This window comes from Jaculus jaculus, chromosome 5 (assembly GCF_020740685.1).
Source record: "Jaculus jaculus isolate mJacJac1 chromosome 5, mJacJac1.mat.Y.cur, whole genome shotgun sequence".
In the NCBI taxonomy this organism is placed as follows: domain Eukaryota; kingdom Metazoa; phylum Chordata; class Mammalia; order Rodentia; family Dipodidae; genus Jaculus; species Jaculus jaculus.
Genome location: NC_059106.1, coordinates 69,791,545 through 69,813,219, shown reverse-complemented (window position 1 = coordinate 69,813,219; position 21,675 = coordinate 69,791,545). Strand labels below are relative to the sequence as shown.

General features: G+C 40.9%; 1 protein-coding gene and 1 pseudogene across 8 annotated transcripts in view; one reads left to right on the top strand and one right to left on the bottom strand.

Annotated features, from left to right (window-relative positions):
• Positions 1-351: 351 nt before the first annotated feature.
• Zmym6 (zinc finger MYM-type containing 6) overlaps positions 352-21,675 on the bottom strand; it is an 85,591-nt gene continuing 64,267 nt past the window's right edge. For all 8 annotated transcript variants that reach the window (XM_045150495.1, XM_045150496.1, XM_045150500.1 and 5 more), the window contains 2 exons: positions 20,497-20,638; positions 352-2,304 (listed from right to left, as the gene is read on the bottom strand). In XM_045150495.1, the coding sequence (XP_045006430.1) occupies positions 473-2,304; positions 20,497-20,638 (1,974 nt within the window). In that variant the 3' untranslated portion in view covers positions 352-472. The remainder of the gene's footprint in view (positions 2,305-20,496; positions 20,639-21,675) is intronic.
• On the top strand, positions 13,406-16,111 carry LOC123460908 (annotated as a pseudogene).

The following is a 21,675-nucleotide window of genomic DNA, read 5'->3' as shown; positions in this document are numbered from 1 at the left end:
GACAATCACCATGATGGTGAGGCTGCACCCCAGAGCAGCAGTCATCTCATGGAATCAGACTGCTCCCGTAAAGTGATGACATCCCCGAACTCTACGTTTGTTTCCTTTTTCTATAAAAATTCCTACTTGCCCTTGAAGACTGATGTGGGGTCACTGGACATGATCTGTCCTTCCCAACCTGTCCACACTCACTCATCAATCTCTTCCACTCCCTTCACCACTACTCATGGGTCCTACCAAGACAAGTGGCTGAGCAGAGTCTGCTGGGGCACTCCCTGAGCTGGGACATTTCCCATTAACTCCAGTAACAATCACCAAGCAACATTATTTAATCTCTCCAAAACAAAGGAAAAATTATTAAAACGTTTAATCACTGAAAACACAAATCCACATTAGGAAATTATATTTTTGGATACTTATACAAAATTGAATGCAAAACTGCAGACTTTGATTCAAAGCAATATATAGGACACTATTCCTTCTCCTTTACTAACTTTTCTATCCTTGGAATTAATGATGTTACAGCAAGTCTTAGGGCAGGGCCAAAAATCAACAGGTTTCTTTGTTTGGATTCGGTCAGAGCTGAGAAAGCAGCATCACACAGATAGACAGTTGAAAAGGGCAACAAGACTTTCATTGCCTTCTCATGGAGTTCTGGGTAACTTGTCTTTGCATGTATCCAGAACTGAGTCACAGACATTGACTTGAAGGCCGACTGTAATTCTAACTCTGAAGACAACTCCACTAGCTTTTCTTCTTCAGAGTGGCTGAGGTTATTATTTTGGTGATCGGCAAAGGGACTAATTACCCACAGATTTCCTGAACGCAAATCATCTTCCGCTGGATAACAGTAATGGAACATTTGAGAAAGTCCTTCCAGGTGCTCAAAAATAACACTTGTGATGTTTTTCACATTTAAGTCTGATGAGCTTGAGAACTCAGAAAATGAAGGGAACATGTCATAATCATTCTTCTGTGTGCGCTTCAACCACATCTTTAGCTTTGTTTTAAAGACATCGATTTTACTGTACAAACTGAAGAAAGTAGTCATGGTTCCTTGAAGACTTGAGTTTAATTTATTGATAAGTGAAAATATATCTGCTAAGTAAGCAAGCTTTGCAACCCATTCATCATTGTGAAAATACCTGGCCAAATCGGAATGCTTTTGATTTAAAAATATCTCAATTTCATGTCGCAATTCAAATAATCTTGTTAAAATTCTCCCTCTTGATAACCAACGCACTTCGGCATTAAGTGGTAAATTCACATGCTCAGACCCCATCTCCTCACATAGAATTGTTAACATTCGTGAATTCGATGCATTGCTCTTCACAAAACTTATAATTTGTGCTGACTGCAAGAGAATTTCATGTAAGCATGGAGATAAGTTTTTACCTGCTAAATGTTCACGGTGAATGAAACAATGTGTAAATGTTACCGTATTCTTGGCAATTTCTTGAATTTTTGACCTTAAACGAGACCACCTACCAGTCAGGCTTGCAGCACCATCAGTACAGAAACCAACACAATGGTTCCAATTCAGAGATTTACTATCAATGTATTTATTTATTAGTTCAAATATTTCAAAATCTGTGACCTGAGAAGGCATTTCAATGCAAAATAATAATTCTTCTTTTATATCACTACAGTCATAATCAATGAAACGAATATAGCACAAGAGAAGAGTGAGGGTTGAAATTTCTGATGACTCATCTATCTGAAGGGCAAACCACTTGGACTCTCTGACCTTCTGAATGAGCTGATCTTCAATATCTGCAGAGAGCCTGTCAATCCTGCATCCAATTGTATTGTTTGAGAGAGGAATGGTTTTCATTTTGTCTCCAGCACTTGAACCCAAAACTTCTGAGCACATTTCTACTAAATATGGTTTAATTAATTCTTCAGCAATGGCAAATGGCTTCTTCCTGGCAGCAATTTGGAAAGCAATTAAATAAGAAGCTTTCACAAGTGACTTTTCAACCAGTAAACATTTTTTTAAAGAACTGTTTTCACATTGTACTTCAACAGATTTTTGTTCAAAAAATTCTACTGGTTTATTTTCTAATTCTGAATGTTTTGTCTTCAAGTGATGAGAAAGACTTGCTGGCGTCATGCTTTCACTGGGTAAGATCTCTCCACAAATGACACACTGTGGCCTTGGCGAACTCTCTATTGATCCAGGACAGATAATAAAACCAAACTGTAAATATTCCATATGGTAAGTCTGGAAAAACCCTGCTCTCTTTTTCTTTGCAGGCGGAGAAGTAGGTTCTGCATCACAGTTCGCACTGCAGCCAGGCAAGTCTGAGGGAGAGAGCAGAATTACAGCTGCTGTCAAGAACAAGTAAGCAGTGTGCTTTGTTTCCACACACACTTTCTTATTACCTATGCTTATCAAAGAAAATGCACTGACTGAAGTTTAAAATAAAACCATACTACCTCTATTATGCCATTAAAAAATGAGTTTTGGGGGCCGGAGGGATGGCTTAGCGGTTAAGACATATGCCTGCAAAGCCGAAGGATCCAGGTTTGATTCCCCAGGACCCACGTTAGCCAGATACACAAGGAGGTTCACATGTCTGGAGTTCGTTTGCAGTGGCTGGAGGCTCTGTAGCACGCCCATTCTCTCCCTCTCCCTCCCTCTTTCTCTGTCAAATAAACAAAATAAAAATGAGTATTAGGGCTTCCAGTTAAGATGGCAGTGTAGGAACCATGCCAAAGCAGCCTAGGGAAGAAAAAGCCAAAAAAAAAAACAAAAAACCAGCAAAATATACACTTTTACTAAAAAGTGAGGTGTATAAGAAATTAAAACGGCCACAGAGGAGTAGGAGAGATCCAGAGCATCCAGAGCCCACACAGGCAGGCAGAAATGGCTCCAGCAGCGGCGGCACTGTGGGGTCACAGCTGCCAGGCTCGGCTTGAGGCACAGGAAAAGCCAGGTGAGGGGATTCTCCACTCACACGGGAGCTCTTCAAACTCAAGAAACGTGAAGGGAGAATGGCAGTGAACAACGGAGGAGATCACAAAGTAGGGGATCACGTGGACCAACGAAAGAACTGGAGCCACCATCGACAGCCTCCTATCCCCACCGCCAGTGACCAGCTCCAGCGAACAGAGCAGAGGTCCAGTAACCCAGCCAGCCTACTTGAACCCACAGTACATTAAAGAGGGACCCAAGCAGTAGCACAGCACAACTGGGACCAAATCATCCCAAAAGGTAACTGGGATTACACCAGGTCAGTACCCGCCAAATAAGCCTGGTATATAGGGCCTGAACCAGAAGTGCTTATTGCACATTCCATATCAGGATAAATTATATGTTAAATCTAATGGATGGTTAGATTTGCCATTCTTAAATAAGCTATATTTTGGGCTTGTTATTTGTTGCTTCTTGATTTATAGTGGCTTTGTTTCCTCTTCTGTTATATAATAACGAAGGGTGTCACTTGGTCACAAGCTGACTTGGAACCCTCAACAGACCAGAAATCATCACCTCCTTGTTGATAGAGAATCTGGCTGTCATAATACCTATTCTTACATAAATACTCTGTGCTGTTTTTCATTGAAAGTGTACATTATTTAGCTAAATTTTAGAATCTATCTGTATCATGTTCCACTCAGCCTACTTGAATACTCCCATAGCAGGCAAACCCAACACCTAGGGTCACTTTTGTAAATACTCTCAGAGTCTGGAGAGCCACACCTAGCACCTTAAGCTCCTACCCTGAAGATATATAACATCAGATTGATTGATACATCTAATAATACCCAGCTAACTAGAAAATCCAAGCATTAAATTATTCCAAGATGCAAAAATATATACATTATAACACAAGAAACATCAAAAACCAAGACAACATAATTCTACCAAAAAGTATTATTGCATTAGAAATGACCTCCAGTGAGAACGAGTTAGAGGAAATGCCTGAGAAAGATTTCAAAAGAAAGATTACAAATATGTTCAAAGAAGTCAAAGAAGAAATCAAAGGAATGAAAAAGGAAATCAAAGGAATCAAAGATGACACAGGATACCAATTTAATGAAATAAAGAGGTCAATACTAGACGTAAATAAGGAGAAAGAAATAATAAAGAAAAACCAGTTAGAATTACTAGCAATAAAGAACACAGTTAATGAAACAAAAAACTCTGTAGAAAATCTTACAAGTAGAATGGAAGGAGAGGACAGAATATCTAAGCTAGAAGACCAAGTGGCAGATCTAATACAGTCCAACAAAGAGAAGCAACCTAATAGAAAAGTATGAATGGGAATTTCAAGATATTCGGGACACTATGAAAAGATCAAAAGTAAGAATGCAGGGCATGGAGAATGGAATGTCAAAGGGGAAAGTGGGGGGGGGAGGGTATTACCATGAGACTTGTTTTATAATCATGGAAAATGTTAATAAAAATTAAATTAAAAAAAAAGAATTCAGGGCATAGTAGAAGTAGAAGAATTTCACTCCAAAGACATAGTAAGCGTCTTCAACAAAATCATAGAAGAAAACTTCTACCAAATTGGGAAAGAGGTGCCAATGCAGATACAGAAATCCTTTAGAACATCAACCAGACAAAACCTGGAAAGAACCTCTCCTCGCCATATTATAATCAAACTACCAAACACACAAACCAAAGAAAAAATATTAAAAGCAGTCAGAGAGAAAAATCAAGTTACCTACAAAGGCAAGCCCATCAGGATCACAGATTACTCAATACAAACTTTAAAAGCCAGAAGGGCTTGGAGTGATGTATTCCAAGTCCTGAAAGATAACAACTGTCAACCAAGGTTACTTTATCTTGTGAAGTTATCTATTCAAATAGGCAGAGAAATAAGGACATTCCATGACAAAAGCAGGCTAAAGGAGTATTTGAAGACAAAACTAGCTCTAGAGAAAATACTTGAAAGAATCCTCCATGCTGAAGAGAAAGAAAAAGCACACATATAAGGAACCTGGAAAAAACAAACAATACTCAAGTAGTAGTTAACACAAGAGAGCAAAGGTAAAACCGGAAGAACTACAAAAAAAATGGCAAAAACAAATACACACCTTTCAATAATATGAATACACATCTTTCAATAATATCTCTTAATATCAACAGCCTCAAGGCCCCAACCAAAAGACATAGGTTTGCAGACTGGGTTAAAAAGCAGGATCCTTCAATTTGTTGCCTCCAAGAAACCCACCTTTCTAAAAGGATGGACAGTACCTTAGGGTAAAAAGATGGAAAACAGTGTTTCAAGCAAATGGGCCTAGAAAACAAGCAGAGGTAGCTATCCTAATATCTAACAAGGTAGACTTCAGTTCAACATTTGTTAAGAAAGATAAGGAAGGTCACTTTATTAAAGATACACTCCAACCGAAGGACATTACAATCCTAAGCATATATGCACCTAACATGGGGGCTCCCAACCTCATCAAACAAATGCTATTAGAACTAAGGTCACATGGGCTGGAGAGATGGCTTAGCGGTTAAGCGCTGGCCTGTGAAGCCTAAGGACCCCGGTGCAAGGCTTGATTCTCCAGGACCCATGTTAGCCAGATGCACAAGGGGGCGTACACATCTGGAGTTCGTTTGCAGTAGCTGGAAGCTCTGGCGAGCCCATTCTCTCTCTCTCACTCTATCTGCCTCTGTCACTCTCAAATAAATAAATAAAAATGAACAAAAAAAATTTTTAAAAGAAGAAATTAAAAAAAAAAAAAAACAACTAAGGTCACAAATAATACCAAACACAGTGTTAGTGGGTGACTTCAACAACCTACTCTCATCAATTGACAGGTCATCCCAGGAAAAAAATAAACAGAGAGGTATTTGGACTAAACAAGATCATAGAAGAAATGGACCTAACAGATAGATATAGGACATTTCATCCAAAATGCTGCAGAAAATACATTCTTTTCAGCAGCACATGGAACATTCTCTAAAATAGACCATATATTAGGACACAAAGCAAATCTTCACAAGTATAGGAATATTGAAATAATTCCTTGCATTCTATCTGACGAAAATGGAATCAAACTACAAATCAATAGCAAGAAAGGCTATAGAGCATACGCAAAATCATGGAAACTAAACAATACACTACTAAATGATGAATGGGTCAATGAAGAAATCAAGAAGGAAATCAAAAAATTCACAGAGTCAAATGATAATGAGGGGCTGGAGAGATGGCTTAGCGGTTAAGCGCTTGCCTGTGAAGCCTAAGGACCCCGGTTCGAGGCTCGGTTCCTCAGGTCCCACGTTAGCCAGATGCAAAATGGGGCACATGCGTCTGGAGTTCGTTTGCAGAGGCTGGAAGCCCTGGCGCGCCCATTCTCTCTCTTCCTCTATCTGTCTTTCTCTCTGTGTCTGTTGCTCTCAAATAAATAAATAAAAATTTAAAAAAATCTTTAAAAAAAAAAAAAAGAAATGATAATGAGAACACAACATACCAAAATCTCTGGGACACAATGAAGGCTGTACTAAGAGGTAAATGTATAGCTTTAAGTGCCTGTATTAAGAAACTAGAAAGGTCTCAAGTAAATGACCTAATGCTTTGCCTTAAATAAAGCCTTGGAAAAAGAAGAAGGAAAACCAAAACTCAGGAGACGGGAAGAAATAATACAGATTAGGACAGAAATTAATGAAATAGAAACCCAAAAAATAATCCAAAAACATCAATGAAACAAAGAGTTGGTTCTTTGAAAGGATAAACAAGATTGATAAACCCTTAGCAAATCTGACCAAAAGAGAGAGAGAAGAGACACAAATTAATAAAATTAGAGATGAAAAAGGTAACATCACAACAGATGCCAGAGAAATTCAAAAAATCATAGGGACATACTATAAAAGCATATACTCCACAAAGTATGAAAATCTGAAAGAAATGGAGGATTTCCTTGATTTATATGACCTACCTAAATTAAATCAAGATGACATTAATCACTTAAATAGACCTATAACAAGCATGGAGAACCAAGCAATTATTAAAATCTCCCAACTAAAAAAAGCCCAGGCCCAGATGGATTCACAGCTGAATTTTATCAGACCTTCAGGGAAGAACTATCACCATTGCTTCTTAAGCTTTTCCATAAAATAGAAGGAATCTTACCAACTCCTTCTAGGAAGCCAGCATCACCCTGATACCAAAACCAAGCAAAGATAGAACAAAAAAAAGAAAATTACAGACCAATCTCCCTCATGAACATAGATGCAAAAATTCTCAACAAAATATTGGCAAACAGAATACAAGAATATATCAGAAAGATCATTCACCCTGACCAAGTAGGCTTTATTCCAGAGATGCAGGGATGGTTCAACATATGCAAACCAATAAATGTAATACATTATATAAATGCACTGAAGGACAAAAATCACATGATCATTTCATTATACTCAGAAAAAGCATTTGACAAAATCCAACACTGCTTCATGATAAAAGTTCTACAGAGACTGGGAACAGAAGTAACATATCTCAATATAATAAAGGCTATTTATGACAAGCCTATAGCCAACATATTACTAAATGGGGAAAAACTGGAAGCTTTTCAACTAAAATCAGGAACAAGACAAGGATGTCCACTGTCCCCACTTTTATTTAATCTAGTACTGGAAGTCTTAGCCATAGCATTAAGGCAAGAGATACACATAAAAGGAATACAAATTGGAAAGGAAGAGATCAAGTTATCATTATTTGCAGATGATATGATTCCATATATAAACGACCCTAAAGACTCTAGCAGCAAACTGTTAGAGCTGATAAGCACCTACAGCCATGTAGCAGGATACAAAATAAATACACAGAAATCAGTAGCCTTCATATATACTAACAACAAACACACAGAGGATGAAATCAGAGAATCACTCCCATTCACAATTGCATCAAAGAAAATAAAGTGCCTTGGAATAAACCTAACCAAGGAAGTAAAGGATATCTACAATGAAAACTTTAAAACACTCAAGCAAGAGTGTTGCAGAAGACACTAGGAAATGGAAAAACATCCCTTGTTCCTGGATCGGAAGAATCAATATTGTGAAAATGGCAATCTTACCAAAAGCAATCTACACATTTAATGCAATCCCCATCAAAATTCCAATAGCATTCTTCACGGAAATAGAAAAAAAAAATCCAAAAATTAATTTGGAATCACAAAAACCTCGAATATCTAAAATAATACTGAGCAACAAAAATAAGGCTGGTGGTACCACCATAACTGATTTTAACCTATACTATAGAGGCATAGTAACAAAAACAGCATGGCACTGGCACAAAAGCAGATATGTAGATCAATGGAACAGAATAGAGGACCCAGATGTAAGTCCAGGTAGCTATTGCCACCTGATATTCGATAAAAATGCCAAAAATACTCATTGGAGAAAAGACAGCCTCTTCAGCAAATGGTGCTGGGAAAACTGGATATGTATCTATAGAAGGATGAAAGTAGATTCTTCTCTCTCTATGCACAAGAATTAAGTCCCAATGGATTAAAGACCTTGACATCAGACCTGAAACTCTGAAACTGCTACAGGAAAAAGTAGGGAAAACCCTTCAACATATTGGTCTTGGCACAGACTTTCTGAATATAACCCCAATTGCTCAGGCAATAAAACCTCAGATGAACTGCTGGGACCTCATGAAATTACAAAGATTTTGTACGGCAAAAGACACTGTGAATAAAGCAAAGAGGCAACCTACAGAATGGGAAAAAATTTTTTTGCCAGCTATACATCTGATAGAGGATTAATATCTAGGATATACAAAGAACTCAAAAAAATTAAATAATAAGAAATTAAGCCATTTAAAAATGGGCTAAGTAAGTTAAAAAGGAGACATAAAGGGTAGAGAAAGGAAGAGGAGAGGATACTTAATAGGTTGATATTGTATATATGTAATTACAATGATTGTAATGGGGAGGTAATATGATGGAGAATGGAATTTCAAATGGGAAAGTGTGGGGGTGGGGAGGGAGGGAATTACCATGGGATATATTTTATAATCATGGAAAATGTTAATAAAAATTTTAAAAAAATGGGCTATAGAACTAAATAGAGAGTTCTCAAAAGAAGAAATACAGATGGCATAGAAGCATCTAAAAAAATGTTCTACATCCCTAGTCATCAGGGAAATGCAGATTAAAACTACATTGAGATTCCATCTCACTCCTATCAGATTGGCTACCATCATGAAAACAAATGATCATAAATGTTGGCAGGGATGTGGAAAAAAAGGAACCCTTCTGCACTGCTGGTGGGAATGCAATCTGGTCCAGCCATTGTGGAAATCAGTGTGGAGGTTCCTAAGGACTCATCTCATTACCTTAGAAATACTTGCTCACCATGTTTATTGCCACTCAATTCACAATGGCTGGGAAATGGAAACAGCCTAGATACCCTTCAACTGATGAGTGGATAATGAAGATATGGCACATTTATACACTGGAGTTCTACTCAGCGGTAAAGAAAAATGAAGTTATGAAATTTGCAGGAAAATGGATGGATCTGGAAAGGATTATACTAAGTGAGGTAACCCAGGCTCAAAAATCCAATTGTCGCATGTTCTCTCTCATATGTGGATACTAGCTACAGATGATTGGCCTTCTGTGTAAGAAGGAAAAAACTCAGTAGCAGAGGCCAGTAAGCTAGAAAAGAGATATAAAGGGAAGAGAAATGAAGGGAGAGGGGTACTTAATAGGATGGTATTGTATATATGTAAGCAGAAGAATAGATTAATGGGGGTGAACAGGCTCAAAGTGAGGTCAGGGGAAGAGACTGAGTAAAGGAAAGGTGGAGGGAGGGCTAATCAAAATCTAAGAGGATATAAATAGATCATATGGAACCCTACTTTTTTGGATAATGGAACACTCAGGAGCCATAGGTTGTTGCTAGAAAATTTTCAGTGCCAGGGATGGGATACCTTCCAGTGAGTTGTTGGCTAGGGAGGTTCCTAATACCCCCAAAACATTATAGGCCATTGCTGAGGCCCTTGGTTTCCCACCAGGAATAGATGGTAAGACCCCATTGCTGAAGACTCCACATACTTGGGCTGCAAGGCCACAGAGAAATCCTGCTGGAACTGAGCTGATAACCTCCTCCATGTAGACCAAGTGACAGAAATCTAGAAGAAGCCATTCTGCATGCAGTTCAATGGAAGAAAGAGAAATCACCAGTGAAGATACTCAACAGTGGACACTGCAAGCCTTATAATTGGCCAGCCAGGCCAAATGAGTGCAATTACCAATGGGTACAATAGTGGCACATCTATCATGGTGGAAACCAACTGCCCTCTAATTGGACTGGAGGTAAGCTCCATGGGAGGAAATACATCCCTGATACTGAAAACTTAAAACAGGGGTAGTCATGAACCCAAGGGTGTAACGTCTGCTGCTGTCTGGCTAAATGTATATACTATGCTTATCAAACTGCCCAGTAAGCACTTCTCTTAATGTTCATACCCTTATATTAATGCTACTCTCACTTTTGGTAGAGAATCTTCTCTTTTCAGATGGCAGTGATCTTGGGACAACTCAGAAGGTATTATGGTGCTGGAAAGAAGTGACCACAGTGCTTAGTACTGCAGTATCTCTATCACACCTTCCAAGGCTCAGGGTCTAATGTTGGAGAGGTGGTGGAAAGAATGTAAGAGCCAAAGGAAAGGTAGGACTCCTTACAACGTTCTCCCCCCCCACCCCAGACACAAAATGGCCTGGATATCCATGACCTCACAGTGCCTGACACTACCTACACAAGACCATCATAAGAGGAGGAAAAGATCATGACATCAAAATAAAAGAGAGACTGATTGAGATGGGGAGGAGATATGATGAAGAATGGAGTTTCAAAGGGGAAAGTGGGGGAAGGGAGGGTATTACCATGGGATATATTTTATAATCATGGAAGTTGTTAATAAAAATTTGAAAAAGAAATGAGTATTGGGGGCTGGAGAGATGGCAGTAAAGGTGCTTACCTGCAAAGCCTAATGACCCAAGCTCTATTCTCCAATACCTATGTAAAGCCACATACACAAAGTGGCTCAAGCATCTGGAGTTCATTCGCAGTAGCCAGAGACCCTGGTGTGCCCATTCTCTCTCTCTCTCTGACAGGTGTGGTGGCACATGCCTTTAATCCCAGCATTCAGCAGGCAGAGGTAGGAGGATCACTATGATTTCAAGACCAGCCTGACACTCTGACACTACATAGAGAATTCCAGGTCAGCCTGAGCTACAGTGAAATCCTACCTCAAAAAAAAGAGTTTACAGCTGGAGAGATTGCTCAGTGTTTAAGGCACTTGCCTGCAATGCCTAATGACCTGGGTTCAGTTCCCCAGTACCCATGTAAAACCAGATGCACAATGCAGCACATGCAATAGAATTCATTTGCAATGGCTAGAGGCCCTGGCACACTGATTCTCTCTCTCCCTCTCTTGCTCTGTCTATATATCTCTGCTTGCAAATAAATAAAATATTTTTAATGAGTTTCAGACTGAAGAGATAGCATAGCAGTTAAGGCGATCGTCTGTGAAGGCTAAGGACCCATGTTCAATTCCCCAGTACACACATAAGCCAGATGCACATGGTGGCACATGTGTCTGGAATTCATTTGCAGTGGCTGGAGGCCCTGGCACACTGATTCTCTCTCTCCCTCTCTTGCTCTCTATCTATATACCTCTGCTTGCAAATAAATCAAATATTTTTAACGAGTTTCAGGCTGGAGAGATAACATAGCACATAAGGCACTTGCCTGTGAAGGCTAAGGACCCAGGTTCGATTCCCCAGTACCATGTAAGCCAGATGTACATGGTGGCACATGTGTCTGAAGCTCATTTGCAGTGGCTGGAGACCCTGGCAAGCCCATTCTCCCTCTCTAAATGCCTCTTCTTGTCTCTTGTCCTCTCTTTCCCTCAAATAAAAATTATTTTAAATGATTAAAATTTATTTTCTTCTTCTCTAAAAACTTGATCGATGGAAATAATAAAATTGTCTAAATAATCTGAAGTATTCAGTAGATTGTTAGAATGAAATAAAAAATCAATTATTTTCCTTTTAAAAAGTTTGTTTTGTTTTTCAAGATAGGGTCTCACTCTAGTGCAGGCTGAACTGGCCTTTTAAAAACTTTTTAAGGGGGCTGGCTGGAGAGATGGCTTTGCGGGTAAGGCACTTGCTGGTGAAGCCTAAGGACCCAAGTTCAATTCCCCAGTACCCACATAAGCCACACACACAAGCTGATGTAAGCATCTGGAATTCATTTTCAGTGGCTACAGGCCCTGGTGTACCCATTGTGTGTGTGTGTGTCTGTCTGTCTGTCTGACAGAGAGATAATGAGTGTGCCAGGGCCTCTAGCCACTGCAAACAAACTCCAGATACATGCACTACCATGTTCAGTTAGCTTACATGGGTTCTGGGGAATCGAACCTGGGTTCTTAGGCTTCATAGGCAAGTACCTTAACTGCTAAGCCATCTCTCCAGCCCTTAAAAAGCTAATTTTCAGTGACAGCAAGCATTTAATTTGAAAAGTCTATATTAAAGATGTGTTTACATTCATAACACTAATATTTTCTTTTTAAAAAAAAGTATTTGGGGGCTGGAGAGATTGCTCAGTGGTTAAGGCACTTACCAGCAAATCCTAAAAACCCAAGAGTTTGATTCCCCAATACCCATGTAAAGCCAGATGCACAAGGTGGCATACACATCTGAAGTTCATTGGCAGTGGCAAGAGGCTCTGGCACACCCATACTCTCTATCTGCCTCTTTCTCTCACTTGCTCTTAAATAAAATATTGTAAATTTATTTATTTCCTTATTTATTTGCATCAAAGAGAGATGGAGAGAGAATGGGTACACTAAGGCCCCTAGCCACTGCCAACAAACTCCAGACGCATGGGCCCCTTTTGTGCGCCTGGCTTTATGTGGGTACTGGGGAATCAAACTAAGATGATTAATTTTTGCAGGCAAGCATCTTAAGTGAGCCATTTCTCTATCCTCTTATTATACTATATTTTTGTGGTGATTTGACTCAGGTGTCCCTATAAACTTAGGTGTTCTGGATGCTAAGTTCCCCAGCTGATGGCAATTGGAAATTAAACCCTCCTGGGGTGGTGTATTGTTGGAGGCAGGCTTATGGGTGTTATAGTCAGTTTCCCCATGCCAGTATTTGGCATGTTCTCCTGTTGCTATTGCTCATCTTCTGTTGGCCAGGGGCAATGTCCACCCTCTGCTCATGCCAAAATTTTCCCTGCCATCATGGAGCTTCCTTCTCTAGTCTATAAGCCAAAATAAACCTCTTTTTTTTCCACAAGCTGTTCTTGGTTGGGTGATTTCTACCAGCAATGCAAACCTGACTGCAATAATTTTCAAATTGAACATGGAAATTTTTCTAAATTAAAATTGGTGAAAACTATATGAAATTATAGATTTTAATATACAATATTACCCCGATGAGGGTAAAGAGAAATAGATCCTCTCGAGCCCTAACGGAGCATAAAATAGTATAACTATCGATCACCTATCTTGTGAGGCAGGCTGGCGTCAATCTCAGGACCCCCCCCCCAGCCTCCTGAGTACTGGTGTTCTAATCACGTGCCACCTGACTCGGGAGGGCAATTTAGCAACAGGGTTTGTTTTTTTTTTGGTTTTTTTTTTTTTTTTTTTTTTTTTTTGGTTTTTCGAGGTAGGGTCTCACTTTAGCCCAGGCTGACCTGGAATTCACTATGGAGTCTCAGGGTGGCCTCGAACTCATGGCAATCCTCCTACCTCTACCTCCCGAGTGCTGGAATTAAAGGTGTGTGCCACCACGCCCGGCTAGCAACAGGTTTTGTTGTTGTTTTGTTTATTCTAAATGTATATATGTGTGTGATGTGCATTTGTGTATATGCATGTTTGCATCTGTGTGCAGGTTGCATGCATGCATGCATGCATGCATGTGAAGGCAAGAGGATGGGCATAGGTCATTCTAAGGTACAGCAGGGCCTTCTTTGAGACAGGGTCCCTTACTGGCCTGAAGTTCACCAATTAGGCTAGACGTGGCTGGCCACCAACTAAGCTACTCTTGGCTGTAACTGCAGGGATCTACCTATCTTTACCTTCCAAGCACGAGCATAACAGGCATGATGTGACGACACATGGCATGTACACAGGTACTGGGAACTGTACTCGGGTCCTCCTGCTTATAAGGCAAATCACTTTACCCACTCAGCTATCTACTCTCAGGTTTTGACAGCTTTACAAATCTCTAAGTCCAGTGTGGTGGTGCACGCCTTTAATCCCAGCACTCGGGAGGCAGAGTTAGGAGGATCGTTGTGAGTTCAATGCCATCCTGAGACTGCATAGTAAATTTCAGGTCAGCCTAGGCTAGAGTGAGACCCCACCTTGAAGGGAAAAAAAATATGATAAAGCAAAGCATGAGCACTTGCTTCTTTTGTAGGTGTTTTTTTTTTTTTAATTATTTATTTATTTATTTGAGAGCGACAGACACAGAGAGAAAGACAGATAGAGGGCGAGAGAGAGAATAGGCACGCCAGGGCTTCTAGCCTCTGCAAACGAACTCCAGACGCGGGCGCCCCCTTGTGCATCTAGCTAACGTGGGACCTGGGGAACTGAGCCTCGAACCGGGGTCCTTAGGCTTCACAGGCAAGCGCTTAACCGCTAAGCCATCTCTCCAGTCCTTTTTTTGTTTTTTGTTTTGTTTTGTTTTGTTTTTTGAGACAGTCTCATCTAGCCCAGGCTGACCTTCAATTTGGTAAGTAGCCAAGACTTCCTTGAACTCTCCCTGACCCTCTTGCTTCCACCTCCTGGATGCTCAGATTATAGATGTGATGCCCAACTTATATTGCAAAAAACATTTTTTTCTAGAGAACACTTGGTAGGTAGAGGTAGAGAGATCAGGAGTTCAAAGTCATCCTTCACTAACAGTCTGAGGCAAACCTTAGCTACATGATACCATGCCTCAAAAGGAAAAAAAAAAAAATCTATGAAAGCCTTTGTATTTAATTGCTTAGGGTTTATGCTAAAGATATTATTGGAAAAAATTATGATAAAGATCCATTTACAGCTTGACTCAAAATTAACTTATAAAAAATTAAGACTTTTGAGGGGTGGGATTGGGGAGGGAGAGTGAGAGGTGTGGAAGTCTCTTGGTAAACCCTCCTCCCATCAGGCCCCTGGTTTGGGGTGCCCATCGTCCCCACAGCTTCTGAGTTCCCCTCCTAGCCCCCACGGTGTGGTGGTAGTGATGGGTTAGGAGGCCTGGAGCCAGGCTAGGTGGACCCTCGGACCTGGATAAGCTTCCAAGGCCTAGAGGTATGGGGGCTCTCCCCATGCCCTTCTCCTTATAAGTTCTGTGGCAAGATGGCATACTGTGGACTTCAGGTTGGAGTGGGCCTGATGCCCCAGGTTGGCTTGGAAACCTTGCAGCCTGAGGACAAGGCAGGAGCCAGGGTGGAGAGCAACTCAGAGGGGGCCTCCCTCCAGGCCCTGTGCTTCCCCACCCAGGTGCAGTGAAGGTGGAGGTGGGTAACCTGCAGTCAAACCCAGAGGAATCCCAGGAAATGAAAGCTCTGCAGAAAGAACTGGAACAATCTGCCAGGCTTCTGAAGCAGAAGAGGATCACGCTGGGGTACACCCAGACCAAGGTGGGGCTCACCCAGGGGTTCCTTTTGGAAAGGTGTTCAACCAGACAACCATCTGCCGCTTTGAGGTTCTGCAGCTCAGTTCAAGAACATGTGTAAGCTACGGCCCCTGCTACAGAAGAAGGTGGAGGAAGCTGACAACAATGAAAACCTTCAGGAGATATGCACGGCAGAGACATAGCACAGACCCAGAAGAGAACTGTGTGAGAGGAAACCTAGATCAGCCTCACCGCTGAGCAGCTGGGGCTGGAGAAGGATGTGTCTCAGTGTGGCTCTGCAGCCAGCACCAGAAGGGCAAGCAATAGAGCAGGGACTATGCCCAGCCAGAAGAGCTTGAGGCCACAGGGTCTCCTTTTCCAGGGGGACCTACATCCTTCCCTCTGACCCAGGGCTCCATTTTGGTACTCCTGGCCTTATAAGTACCCCACACTGTGCTCCTCTGTCCCTTTCCCAGAGGGTGAAGCCTTCCCCTCTGTTCCTGTTACTACTCTGGGTTCTTCCGTACATTCAAACTGAAGTGTCTGCCCTGCCCAGAGATGGGGAGCAGGTGGGGAGGAGGGAGAGGAAGCCAACCTGGGCTTATAAAGAGAATGGAAGGGTGGGGACAGGAAGTTTAGGAGGAAGTGGTTGGAGGAAAGATGAAGTTTAAGGATGCTCTTGATATTTAAATCCCCAAGTCATTCATTACTTTGTTTTTAAATAAAGTAGCCTGGGACATAGGAGATAGAGAAAAAAATTTGAAACTCTTGGAATTAAAAAATATATAAAAGGGCTGGAGGGATGGCTTAGAGGTTAAGGCATTTGCCTGAAAAGCCAAAAGATCTCAGTTCGACTCTCCAGGACCCACATAAGTCAGATGCACAAGGAGGAGCATGTATCTGGAGTTTGTTTGAAGTGGTTGGAGGCCCTGGTGTGCCCATTCTCTCCCTCTCTCTCAAATATGTATGTGTGTGTGTGTGTGTGTGTGTGTGTGTATCCAGATACACAAAGTGGCACATGCATCTGGATTTCATTTGCAACAGCAAGAGGCCCTGGCATGCCCATATATTCTCTCTCTCTCAAATAAATTACAAATAATACATATATATATATTTATAGTAGGAGCATAGCTCAGTGACAGAGAACTTGCCTACAATATATGAAGCCTTGGATTTAGTCCCAAGCACTGCAAAAAATAAAATTTAAAGTCCAATCATAGGGGACTGGTTACATTATATGCAGTGGAATACATGTCCTTTAAGAATCTCAGTACATTGGGAGGCAGAGGTAGGAGGATTGCCATGAGTTCAAGGCCACTCTGAGACTACATAGTTAATTCCAGGTCAGCCTGGAGCAAAGCGAGACCCTACCTCAAAAAAAAAAAAAAAAAAAAAAGTTTTCAGGGCTGGAGAGATGGCTTAGCAGTTAAGGCACTTACCTGCAAAACCAAAGGACCTAGCTTCCCCAAGACCTACATAAGCCTGCTCAAGGCGGCACCTGCATCTAGAGTTCATTTGAAGTTGTTGGAAGTCCTGGCATGCCCATTCTTTCTCTCTCTCTCTCTCTCCCCCTTTCCCTCCCTCTTTCTCTCAAATAAATAAATAAAAATAAAATACTTAAAAAAATAAAAAAGAATCCCAGTTCAGGGCTAAGTCTGGTAGCACCCATCTGTAATCCCAGCACATGGGAAGCAGAGGCAGGAGGATCAGGTGTTATGGCCATCTTGGTACCCAGGAAATTCAAGGCCAGCTTGGGCAACTACATGAAACCTTGTCTCAAAGAGAAAAAAAATATCTGGTACTTAATATAGAAATTTTATTTTTAATTTTTTATTTATTGGGGCTGGAGAGATGGCTTAGTGGTTAAGGAGCTTGCCTACAAAGCCAAAGGACTCAGGTTCGATTCCCCAGGACCCAAGTAAACCAGATGTACAAGGTGGCACATGCGTCTGGAGTTCATTTGCAGTGGCTGGAAGCCCTGGCATGCCCATTCTCATTCTCTCTCTCTCTCTGCCTCTTTCCCTCTCTCAAATAAATAAAAAATAAATTTTTATTTATTTATTTGAGAGAGAGAGAGCAGATGCACCAGGGTCTCCCGCCACTGCAAATGAACTCCAGATGCATGTATCACCTTGTATATCTGGCTTACTTGGGTCCTGAGGAATCAAACCTGGGTCCTTTGGCCTTGCAGGCAAGGGCTTTTGCCTCCAAGCCATCCTTCCAGCCCTAACGTAGAAATTTTTTTATTTTTTATTTTATTTACTTATTTTTTCTGATCAAGGCTCAGGTTTATTCAGGCAAACATAAGCTTATATACAGAAGATAGAACTTTTTTGACAAAGCCTATGTGCCTAAGGTCAGCTTCACCAGGGTCATATTAGAAATTTTTTTTAAAGTGTAAATGGGGCTGGAGAGATGGCTTAACAGTTAAGGTGTTTGCCTACAAAGCCAAAGGATCCTGATTCACTTCTCTAGGACCCATGTAAGCCAGATGCACAAGGGGACACATACATCTGGAGTTTGTTTGCAGTGGTTAGAGGCCCTGACATGCCCATTTTCTCTCTCTCTGCCTCTTTCTCTCTCAAATACATACATACATACACACACACATAATATTTAATTTTTTTAATAAATTTTTAAAAATTTAAAAAGTATAAATGCACACATACCCACAGGAAGATAGCTCCACAGATACTTACTACTCTCTACATGTGAATGTAGGTAAAATCAGAGTAGTTCTCTAACAGAAGCATAAGCTAATCAAATGTCTTCGGGAAAGAAACAAATTCTCTTTAACTCCTACCAAAGGAAAGGCACCAATAAAATACCTATAATTACTTTGTAACAATGTAAGCTTGGCGTGTGTATGTGTGTGTGTGTGTGTGTGTGTGTGTGTGTGTGTGTGTGTGCATGTATGTAATTAGAGACAGAATCATACTGCCCAGGCTAACCTTGAATTCAAAATCTTCGAGCCTTAGTATCCCAAATGGCTGGAGCTATAGCACTTATCACCAGTCAGCTCCAGACTAAGCTTTTTATTAGTATTATTATTTTGTTGTTGTTTTGTTTTGTTTTTCGAGGTGGAGTCTCATTCTAAAAGCCCAAGCTGACCTGAAATTCACTATGGAGTCTCAGGGTGGCCTCAAACTCACGGCGATCCTCCTACCTCTACCTCCCAAGTGCTGGGATTAAAGGTGTGCGCCACCACGCCCAGCTTTTATTATTTTTTAAATTAATTTATTTTGAGAGATAGCAAGAGAGAGAATGGGCATGCCAGGGCCTTTGGCCACTGTGAACAAACTTCAAACATGTGTGACATTCCACACTTGCGTCATTGTATCTGGCTTATATGGGACCTGGAGATTCGAACAGAAGTTCTTAAGCTTCACTGGCAAATGCCTTAACCACTAAACTATCTCTCCAGCCCCAAACTAAGCTTTTTACTTTATTTTTATTTTTATCTTTTTATTTTTTCAAGGCAGGGTCTCGCTCTAGCCCAGGCTGACCTGGAATTTACTATGTAGTTTCAGAGTGGCCTCGAACTCATGGTGATCCTCCTATCTCTACCTCCCAAGTACTGGGATTAAAGGTGTGTGCCACCATGCCCGACTAGACTAAGCTTTTTAAATACAGGCTAACCTATAAAATTATTGTTAATAACAAAATCAAGCCAGGCATTGGGAGGCAGAGGTAGGAGGACTGCTATGAGTTCAAGTCCACCCTGAGACTACAGAGTGAATTCCAGGTCAGACTGAGCTAGAGTGAGACCCCACCTCAAAAACTCAAAAACAAAAAATAAATAAATAAATAATATTTTTAAAAAATCAAGGTGCTAGGGATGTAGCTCACTAATAAAGTGCAAGTCTCTAAATTCAATCTCCAACACCCCCACACACATGCATGCACACACACATGCATGCATACACACACATGCATGCACGCACACACATGCATGCGCACACACACATGCATGCATACACACACATGCATGCATACACACACAGCACACAAAATCAAAAAATGCTTTGGGCAGAGCAGGTTACTCAAGTAACTGAAAACATAAGGAGTGTGAGATTAAAAATAATTCACATGGATTACAGCAATATTTTACAGTCTCTTAAAGAATAAATTCAATATAATTGATTACCAATACTTCAAATCTATTATCTGTAATATCAGTAAATGATAATTAAATGCAGAGATTAAAAAAATACTAGGATGGAAGATGTCTCAATAGAGAAGGTCCTTGCCATTCAGGCTGCAACCTGAATTCAGATCCCCAGAACTTACAGGCCAGATGTTATAGCAGCCATCTGTAACCCCAGCACATCTACAGCAAGAATGGAAGAGGAAACAGAAGAATCTGCTGGAAGCTGGCAGGGCCGGCCAGCCTGGCAAACGCAGCAAGGTAGAAGGTGAGGACAGATAACCAAAAGTTGTCCTCTGATCTCAAGCACTACAATGCATGTGCATTTGCACTCACACAAATGAACACATACACACACAAAAATTTTTAAAGTAAGGTTCAATCAATAATGCCTGTAATCAACATACATATATTAGTAATTATAATGGTGTACCTATTCATCTGGATAATACCATTAGGAGATGCTTGTCTACTCTAGACATGATGTTTGTGTGCATATAGATTCAAAACATGGAATCTAGAAATAAATGTCTTCACATTCCAGAAAGAATTGCTCTTGGCCAGGTATGGTAGCAACACCTTTAATTCCAGCACTCAGGAGGTAGAAGTAAGAGGATCACTGTGAGCTTGAGGCTAGCCTGGGATTAGAGTGAATTCCAGGTCAGCCTGGTCTAGAGTGAAAGCCTACCTTGAAAAAAAAAATTCTCTTTCCCTTTCTTATAAAAGCAAAGACTAGGTTAGGAAATAAACTTTATTGCAAGAGCAAACACACATACCTGTCTGGCATCCAATGTGTTGCATACATGGTTTACAAGAGGTAGCCTTGTTCTGAGTGACTGGCTTGCACAATACACCTTTGTTCTTGAGAAGCTTGAGAGGCTGAGAAGCCTGAAATTTCACAGGAGCTGCCTGGGCATTCTAGTTTAAAAGAAATTTACAAACCAAAGAGAGTGTTAGTACCTTATCACTGACTACACTGCTATCTTAAAGAATGGTTGTAAAAAAAGAAAAAGCAAGCAAGCATCTGGGGCTGGAGAGATGGCTTAGCAGTTATGGCATTTGCCTGCAAGGCCTAAGGATCCAGGTTTGATTCCCCAGGGCCCATGAAAGCCAGATGCACAAGGGGGCACATGCATCTGAAGTTCATTTGTAGTGGCTGAAGGCCCTGGCGTACCCATTATCTCTCTCTCAAATTAACTAATTAATTAATTTATTTTTTTTTTAAAAAAAAAAGAAAGCATCTGGAGAATTCTTCTAATCAGCATTAGCTCCATTTACTGAATTTTAAAACAATATTCTGGAGGCTAGAGGTGTTGGATCAATGACAAAGTACTTGCCTAACATGGGTGAGGCTTTAGTTCCAATCTTAGTTTTGCTTGTTTTTGTTTTTTTTTTTTATGTTTTTTTGTTTTGTTTTGTTTTTTGAGGTAGGGTCCCACTGTAGCCCAGGCTTACCTGGAATTCATTATATAGTCTCAGGATAGCCTTGAGCCCATGGCAGTACTCCTACCTCTGCCTCCCAAGTGCTGGGATTAAAGGCAGGTGCCACCATGCCCGACTTTTTTACATATTTTTTAAAACTAGCTTACAGGAGGCTGGAGAGATGGCTTAGTGGTTAAGGTACTTGCCTGCTAAGCCTAAGGACCCAGGTTTGATTCCCCAGTATCCAAGTAAGCCAGATGCACAAGGTGGTGCACGTATTTGGAGTTCATTTGCAGTGGCTGGAGGCCCTGGAATGCCGGTTCTCTATCTACCTCTTCCTCTCTCCCCTCCTCTCTCAAGTAAATAAATAATTTTTAAAAAATAATAAATAGCTTAAAGCCAAGCAGTGGTGGTGCACACCTTTAATCCCAGCACTTGGGAGGCAGAGGTAGGAGGATGGCCGAGAGTTCAGGGACACCTTGAGACTACATAGTGAACTCCAGTCAGCCTGGGCTAGAGCTAAGACGATACCT